Raw genomic sequence first — 9225 nt, 5'->3', positions numbered from 1 at the left:
TCAAAACCCCATACTGAAGAAGAATTATAGGTGTTGGAGGAAATGACGTGTATCCATCTACAAGGCAAACCTGATCTGCATTGGGATTGCACCCATGCAAATGGAGATCATGTTGAGTTTTGTGCCCTACATTGACCTTAAGTGAGCAGCCGGAAAAACCCCTCAAATAACCTGAAATGTGCTCTATTCACTTGGCATGCAGCACATCCAATGCATGTGTGTTTTAATTGCAAACTTATCAGAAGACAGGCAAACCAGTTCAGTTACAAGACATACAGCCCCATCCTCCGAACATTTGCCCAGCAGAAATGGAACTGAAAACAAACCTTTTAGGTTTGAAAAAATTTAGTTAACTTCACCACCCACCCAATTCACTCTCATTAATCGCACACCTCTGCACTTAGATTCTGGCGACAAAGCAGCAAAATGCCATAAGAAAGGCTGGAAATGCCACAAGCAAAACCTCACTAGAAGCAGGAAATACTAGAAATCTTGCAAGAAAAGGCCTGCTCTTGTGGGAAAGTTTCATCCAAATTTTGTGGAGTCAAGAAGTTTGGACGAACAATTACACCAAGCCCAGGCATTCTGAGGTTCGCCTGTCACTAAGCCCTAGAGCATGCGGGAAAGAAACTGATTCTAGTCCAAGGTGGGCTGCCAAAGCTAGTAAAAATGGCAAGCACGTGTTGGTGCAGTTTTCTATTAATGTTAACATTTCACCCAAAGGAGATATTTTAGTCAGCTCAGAACATTCATGGAGGATCATTATATGTATTTACTGCTCCCCCTATGGTCCTGATGTAGGGCACCTCAGGAAGAGGCCAACTGCTTTTCATAAGGCAGTGAAAAGCAAGACTTCGTGCTTGCCAATATCCCAACCTTGCACTGGTTTTGTGGCTAGGACAATGTGGCGAGCAGATGCTTTCTTTGGCTAGTGGGCAGGAGGCCACACTCCTGTGGGCTGGTTGCAGGATGAGGTACCCAGTTGGAAAAAGACAGTGAGGATCAGATCCAGGTTAGCTTTCACCCCAAATCTGAACCAAATGCAAATATAGACTCCAAGCCTGCACTGAAGTCAATGTGCTCTGTGCAGGTGAATAGGACTGTGCACATATGGCTCATTTGCAGGATCAGGGCCTCAGAGAACGAAGGCCTTATCCTGAAAGATTAGCATTTCTGGTGAGCTGCTCCATGCTACCAATGGGCTTGAGGGCATTCAATCCTATGCATGGGATTGGACCCTAAACTTGGACTTGTCCTGCTGAGCTAGTTCTATAAGCTGTGAAGAAATACCAGCTTGCTTGCAAGATGTGTTTTGGGGCAGGATGGGGAGAGGAATAGACACAAATACAACATTGCATGCCCTCCAGGTCCCCTTTTATTGAGTGAATACAAAAATAAGATCATATAGGTGCACAAACACAATGATCTGCACCGTGGGAAGAACCATCTTAAATCAGCAGTAAGCAGAGTGTTAATAGCATCTTGTAAATCGTTCTCTTTACAGGCAGGAAGCTTCCTGAAACATGATGCTCACTTGATTAAAAACTCCCCAACACAGACAGAGTAATACTTAGCACTTCTCATCCTGTGAGCCTAAAGTGCTTCATAGAAGGTGGGTGAGCATCATCAGCATCATCCCCATTTTACAAATGGGAATGTGCGTGAAATTAACAAAACTCAAGGAACTTAAATCAAATGTAAACACAGAGCTTAGGAAGCACATACCATTCTTAGAGGGCGATGGCTCACCCTGGTAGCTTCATTTTGTAATGCAAAAATCATTGGCAGAAGCAGAGTTCTAGAAATGACTACCGCTCTTGTGGCAACCTGTTACAGTTGATAAAAAATAAAAATTTATATAGTACATGGCATTTCTCCTAAATTGCACCAGAAGTAATTTGGAAGCACTTTCAGTTTGTCTTATATGCAAACAAGGGAAGAGCAAGCCACAGGCTTTCCATCTCCTCGATACATATTTAAGCCTCTCTCGGCACCCCTGCTCCTGCCTGTCACATTTCTGAGTCCGCATACATTCCATTGATTAAGTAGTCCACTTGTGTATAGTCCTTTTTCTTGTAGCTTTCATAGGCCTGCATGGCAAATAGAACTAAGACTGTTATGAAAAATATGATCCCAAATAGAAGTACTGCCAGGAGTGAACTGGTGTCCACCAAGTACTGAGTCAGAGGCCCAGTGGCAATCAGCAGATTGTCATAGTCTGTGTTTTGCTCATCTCTGCCAAAGCCCAAGGCTGTTGTTTTGGGTGCATTTGTTGGACCCGTGGTGGTAAGCTTAGTCAAGAAAGTACTATATGTTGTTGTTGTTGTCGTCATCACCCCAGGCCCAGTGGTGGCCTTTGTTGACGGCCGGTTAGTTGCTGAAGTCTTTGTTCGGACTGGGATAGTAGGAGATGGCTTAGCTGTGATATTCTGGGGCCTTTCCACTGTAGTTGTCAGGGGCTCAAGAGTTGAAGTAGCTTTGATTGTTGGCACTGTGGGACTGGCACTCTTTGAAGACGGACTGGTGACTGCAGAATCTGGGGAATGTGTTTTCAAGTCCTGTAGGCTGTCGGTGGTTGCCGCTACAGATAAACTTGTTGTCAATGGGCCAACCCCTACAGTAATAACTGTGCTAGGGATGGGAGTGCTGTGTGTGGCAATGGTTGCATTGTGATACTCTGTTGTTTGGGACATTGCAGTCCTCACTTTCAATTCAGGAGTAGCAATAGTAGTTTGAGACAAGGGTGCTGGTGCCTTTGTAGTTCCTGAAGTGAACACCTTATTACTTGTCTTTTCAAAGATGGCTGTGGTCATGGAGCTAGAAGTATCGTTATTTGAAGTGAGAGAAGAGGCAGCTGGAGATGTGGTGCTGGTAGGGATAGTGGGATTAGCTGTCAGAACCCCAAGCATCTCTGCAGTTTCATTACCTCTGGCTGATGGAGTAGTTGTACTTATCTCACCTGGGGTTCCCTTGGTGGATTGGGTGGTTGTGGCTTTAGTGGTGGTGGTGGTTGTGGCAATAGTTGTAATTACTGCTGGTGAGGTCGTTCTCGTACCTGTCATTACAGTCCTTACTTGAGCTGATGGTGAAGGTGGTACCATTGCTCGACTCTCTGTCTGGTTCTCTGGGCTTGCGTTAGATTCTACTTGCCTGCTGGTTCGGCCAAGTAGCTGCGCTTCTCTTTTCCTAAGGACAAGCTCTTTGAAAACAAAAACAAAAGTTCAAAAACCAATGGGCCTAATTCTGATCTCATTCACACTGAAGTAAGTCAGGAGTATCTCCTGAAGCAGATGGTGTGCAGCTTACTTTCAGAAATATTCAGAAACAACTGGATATACACCAATCTCCTAGAGCTAGAAGGGACCTTGAAAGGTCATCGAGTCCAGCCCCCTGCCTTCACTAGCAGGACCAAGTACTGATTTTTGCCACAGATCCCTAAGTGGCCCCCTCAAAGATTGAACTCACAACCCTGGGTTTAGCAGGCCAATGCTCAAACCACTTCAATGGAGTTATGCCCTATTTCAGGGGTTCTCAAACAGGGGGTCACAAGGTTATTACGTGGTGGTCACGAACTGTCAGTCTCCACCCCAAAACCCATTTCATCTCCAGCATTTATAATATAGTGTTAAATATAAAAACATATATATATGTTTTTAATTTGCAAGGGGGGGGTCAGACTCGTAGGTTTGCTGTGTGAAAGGGGTCACCAATACAAAAGTCTGAGAACCACTGCACTATTTACTCCAATGTAAATAAGATCAAAATCAAACCTAGCATATCCTCTATTATTTGCGTAAAGCCCTCTCATAACCTGAACCCTTTCCTGGGTTACTCTCTATGCCGGGCACCTCTGTCATTTGTCTCTCCAGGAGTGGAACCCTCTGAATTGCTCAAAGGAAGGGTAACACTTCACCTCTCAAACTGGTTCTTAAAAGCAGAGCAGCAGTACCCTTCACTCTGACTTGACCAGTGACAGAAGCCAAAGGCCTGTGCTCTTGCACGTTAAAAGGCACCATTCACGGCCTTTATTTAGGCCCATAATTTTACCTCTCGAAACTTTTTGAAAATTTCCCCTTAAATACATAAGGCGCCTCCGTTGATGATCAGGCTTTTAGTAGCATGAATCCCATAAGCATTAAAAGAGCTAAGCTGTTAAATCCTCAAGCAACCTTTCACAACACAAAATGAACAATGGATGAGCTCATGGGAGTGTTTTCTTTTTTTTTTTTTTTTTAAACTTGTCTACAGAAGAATTTTTAAACACGTTTCAAGATTGGTTCCTCAGTTGCCAACGAGCTTCATTTCGTTATGGTGTCACTTTTAATTAAAATTGAAGCCCCTGCTGTTGTAAAACCATGGCTAGCAATTGCTGCTAATGCCTTTCTGATTACCCACGCAGCCTGCCGCTTCTGGCATGACATCCTGGCAGTCAAAGAAAACCCAATCCCAAGATGGCCTCCTTTCAGGGTTTTTGTTTGTTTGTTTGTTTTAAGTCCTTCTGGTTGGGTCTTCCAAAAGGACAGAGTTTAGGGTGCGACAGGTGTGCCTAGTGAGCCCTTTCACAGGGACAGGCTACAAATCATGTTTCTTTAAAAACCATACCATGTTCTTTCAATATTACAGCTACCAGAAGAGACAATGGGACAAATCTTCCAATGGACAGATTCTAAAGTACAAACATATCCTGTGCTCCCTATTCTCAGCCAGAGTTGCAGCAAAGCGCTGAGTGTACGGTATTTAGTATGATGCAATCTTTTTATCTTAAAGGTGACTGCACTATCTGGTTTTACCAGGAGCCCTGCAATGTAGAATTACCTCCAAGTAGATCTTTAATGTCCTGAGCGCTGGCATTCTGACACACATACAGATGGCGACAGTGTAAAAGGACACAGCGATTCTGATAGAACACTGACCAGTTGCAGTAACGATTACCTAAAACACAAGACAAGGGGTTACATAAATGGAAGGAAGTCCTGATTTAAAAAAAAAAAATCAGACCCAGTGTGGTCCTGGGATTTTACCGTTAGCAAAGCTATTTAAAAAAAATAAAATCTCACTGTGCCATGAGTTTTCCTTTACACACAACAGAAAAATGGACCCAAATGTGCTATATGCAAAGCTCTCTACTTTGTGGTTTCAATTCCAAGTTAACTTGAACATTCTACAAACTTGATAACAGGAACCTCTGTTATGAAACCCATAACAATCAGCGTTCCAGCAGGATCACATTCAGACTTGGTTCAAATGGCTGGGATTCCAGTGAAACCAATGGAGCTGCACCAGGTGTGAATTTGGCCCAGGTAGGTCAGTTCACAGAGCTCCTCACTTGAGTGCACTGGAACCAAATATATCCCCTTGAGTAGCCCAACAGCACTGCTCCCGGCCAACTAAGAAAAGCATTAGAGGAGTCCAACCTGACCTTATCTGCTGGAAAGTCACATCATGACTAAATTCTTACCCCTTTTAAGACAGTGCTGAGAGAGAGAGAGAGAGAGAGAGAGAGAGAAAGCGCGCGCGCGCTCTCGTTACTCGTGTCCTTCCCCCACACCACAAACTAATGCACTCTGGGGTGTGAAATCCCAGAGTCTGTGAAGTGATAGTGACAGTGACCCTAAGAGTATGTCTACACTGCAATAAAAGTCCCACAGCATAACTGTGCCTGGCCAGGCTCAAGCTGGAGTCCAGGCTCAGACTCCCTGAGGGGACAGGACGTCAGAGCGCAGGTTCCTGCTTGAGTCCGAATATCTACATTGCATGTTTTAGCCCCACAGTCCAACCCCAGATCAGCTGACCCAGGCTCTGAGACTTGGTGCCACAGGTTTTAACTGAAGTGTAGAATGTACCTTAAGAGCCTATCAATGCCCACTGGCAAAGGATTCACTGCCATGTAAGAGGAACTCCTATCAGGCCTGAAACTCTCTACACCTAACACATGGCCATCATATTTACCTATAAAAAAAATGTGTAAGGTATCAAAGGAAAGCCGGTGACATACTGGCCATTAATATCACTGTGAAATGTATATATCAACAAAGAATTATGGATACTTACTGATGATATGCTTTAAAGTCTGCAACCAACTAAAGGGAGAAACGGATTTCCTTTCAGAAAGAGGGAGGACTAGTTATCTCCCTGCCTCTAATGCAAATGAGTGTGGCAATGCCAGAGGAAATGGACAGTTCACTTGCATTGGAGATAAACAGGAGAGCAAATTAACATGAAGACATGGAATCACAGGAAGACACAGGTTCATCCTGACTCTAGTGACAAAGACACTTTGGGGAAAATAGGGAGAAGCAAGAAAACATTTTGTTATTCTAATCAGAGGACAAAGTTCAACGCTATTAGCATTCTGTGAATGGGGTGGGTGACGCTGAAAGGTTTCTTTAGGTAAAAAGCTTCTCTTAGACAAGGATTGTAACCCCTTGAATTAAGTTTTAGTCTCCAGAAAGTGTGATTATACTTTTATTTGTAACCATTTTCCTCTATTATCTCTGTTTAGTATCACTTAAAGAACAGATTAATAAATTTATTCTTGTTTTATCATAAATTCATCTCAGTGTTATTATATTAGATGGAGGTGTGCACCCTCAGCTGAGCCAAGTGTGTATTCTGTCTTTTCTGAGACAGCTGGCTTGGTATTTCTGCCAGCATCCAGTGACGGGCTGGATGCTGCACAGAGATGCTTTTGGAGGGTCCAGAAACTGAAATACATGAAGTAAGGCAAAGTGAGGACTGGCAGAGTGTTAAGGAATTTGTTTGGCTGGGAGCTGTAACACATTATATCAAAAGAAGAATTTGTTGGTGCTAAGGCAGAAGGGTAAGAGTGTGATTTACAGTTTTGGACTCCCAAGAGAGTGTCAGTGACCTTACGAAAATATAGTCAAGTGAACATGAGAGGAGATTGTACTGGATGGCTGGCCAGAAAATGGGGAGTGCTTGGAACAAAGTCACGAGGGACCAGTCAGGCAGTGTCCAATTGGTCAGTCAGAAGCCAATTACAGTGTACTCATTACTCCTGACAGAATTCTGCACATATGGCCTGCATTTTTCTGTGCCCTCCCCAGCTCAGAAAAAACACAAAAAGTCTGCCACGGGACACGCACCTCTTCCCCAGCAGCACATCTGTTCCAGTGTGCCTGGAGCAGCCTCAGAGACAGGATGGAGAGGCTGGGTGTGCATGCCTGATCACCGTGGCGGGAGGGGGGGTAGGGGGAGCTGGGCTGGGCATATGTGTGTGTGTGCCAACAAGCGAGAGGGAGAGTGCGCGCCTCTGTCCCTCTCACTTGCTACTGCAGCTCGCTGGCATGGACGGGTAGGGCTTTTTATTATGCATGAGGCAGAAATGTAGCACCCTGCCTGAGTTAACTGATCTCATTCTCTGAGGCAGAAATGTAGCAGCCTGTCTATGTAGTAACACTGTTAATGTTCCTATTGTTAGTTAACGGTTTCCATTCTCAGTCAATTCCCCCAGGAGTATAAAACCGGTGAAAGTTAAGGCCCCTGCATTGCCAGAGTGTTGTAAAGAAACCTTATTATAAATGACAGTAAGAGAATCCTCAGCTAGGAAGGTCTGTGCGCTCTCTCACTTTTTCCTGTGCCAAAGTGACACAATGGGGTTAGACTACAGCTCAGGATTTATTTAAAAAAAAAAAACACACACACACACACACACCACAAAGACAGAGCAAATAAAACATTTGCCAAGCAGTCAATAAAATGTTGGGACAATCAGAACCAAGCACTTCCCAAAGTACCTAGCCAGGTCCAGGACAACTATTAGAAAACTGTATGACTTTCATGTGTGAAAGTCTGAGCAATTTAAAATGACACTTTAAAATTATTTTCTGTTTGGTGTTCTGTAACGTAATCTAAATGAAAATCCAGGATTACAACTGGAATGCAGGGTATTAGTTACCAAGTGTTTGTAACTTAACGTTCGTGTGTTTAGGAAATGCTGAATAGTTTATTGTGACTTTTTTCTGTATTGTAGTTTAAACTAGTTACCAAAACAATTGAGACTGGTATGACTATATTGCATTATTTTGACAAATATGCAGAATTTTGAATTTTTTTGGCACAAAATCCAGTCAGGAGTAACTCATACATACTGCTATATGGAGTGATTCACCTTCATACGCTCTTAAAAACATTAAGTGTGAACAGGGGGAAGAGCAATCATATGCTGCATGTAGTGTGTTTTTTGTTTAAAGTTATCGCCAAAGCCACTGGTCCTCACCAAGGATTAAGACCGTGGCAAGCTTGAAATTATAAAAATAAGCCATTTATGGTACCTGAGAACAAAAAAGCATCTAGAAAATTTCTTAACTTGTGGGGAGGGTGAATAAAAGCCTTTACATTCTTTGGCAGCTCAGAAAACAGCTCAGTGGAATTTCACTGAGTTGCCTGGAGCATTCAGCAGTTCTCAGAGTCAGGCCCTTACAACTCTAAGCCCTGCTTGGGCCAGAAACGACATCTTCAATTCAGTTGTATAGGACAGAACACACCCCAGTGCATGGCAAATTATAACCAAATTGCATGCATCAGGACACAAGCTGTTCGTGGCACAGGTTAGGAAGGAATTTTTCACCCTATACATTATGTGCACAATTGGTCAGGTGTGTAAGTTTCCCAGTCCTACCCTATCACCAGCCTTTGAAGCACCACAGAATACCAGGCTAACTGGACTGAACCGGTATCACAAATCCTGTAATACCTGTGTTTGGGGGAGGAAAAAGCCCCAAATAGAAAATATGTTGTTGGGTATCTTGTCTGTATACTCAATTAGTCAGTTACTGGAAATAAAAGGACACTCAAAGATATTTTAAAGGGAATTGTGCAAGGGGCAGGACCCAAGATCTGGCCCTCCACAGGCCGGACCTTTTCTTTTTTTAAAAAAAAACATATTAAAAAAAAATTCAGCCTCTTAGACAAGGGACAGAACTATGAAGATCTCTGCAGACAAGCAGGAACAAAGCCCGCAGGTGTGCAATGTGTGCTGAGAGCAAGGATGCTGGCTTGTGTGGACATGCTACGCTGTCCCTCCATTCTCTTGTACTGGGCAGAATGTCCCATAATTACGACACATTAGCTCCGTTCTTCTGAGCCAGCTGGGAATTGAAATTCTCTGAAATCCTGTGCTCCAAAACACAAATATTCCCTGTTTCAGTCTCAAGCTGGATTAAAAAAACCCTCCAGAACTGTGCAACATACACAAGTCAATCC

General features: G+C 43.5%; 1 protein-coding gene across 2 annotated transcripts in view; it reads right to left on the bottom strand.

Moving 5' to 3' along the window:
• Positions 1 to 1352: 1352 nt before the first annotated feature.
• The window catches only part of C4H11orf24 (chromosome 4 C11orf24 homolog), a 49995-nt gene continuing 42122 nt past the window's right edge, over positions 1353 to 9225 (bottom strand). For both annotated transcript variants that reach the window (XM_039533184.1, XM_039533185.1), the window contains exons 3-4: positions 4816 to 4932; positions 1353 to 3199 (exon numbers count right to left, since the gene is read on the bottom strand). In XM_039533184.1, the coding sequence (XP_039389118.1) occupies positions 2010 to 3199; positions 4816 to 4932 (1307 nt within the window). In that variant the 3' untranslated portion in view covers positions 1353 to 2009. The remainder of the gene's footprint in view (positions 3200 to 4815; positions 4933 to 9225) is intronic.

This window comes from Mauremys reevesii, linkage group 4 (genome assembly GCF_016161935.1).
Source record: "Mauremys reevesii isolate NIE-2019 linkage group 4, ASM1616193v1, whole genome shotgun sequence".
Taxonomy (NCBI): domain Eukaryota; kingdom Metazoa; phylum Chordata; order Testudines; family Geoemydidae; genus Mauremys; species Mauremys reevesii.
The sequence above is the reverse complement of the archived record's forward strand: the minus strand, read 5'-3'. Positions and strand labels throughout refer to the sequence as shown.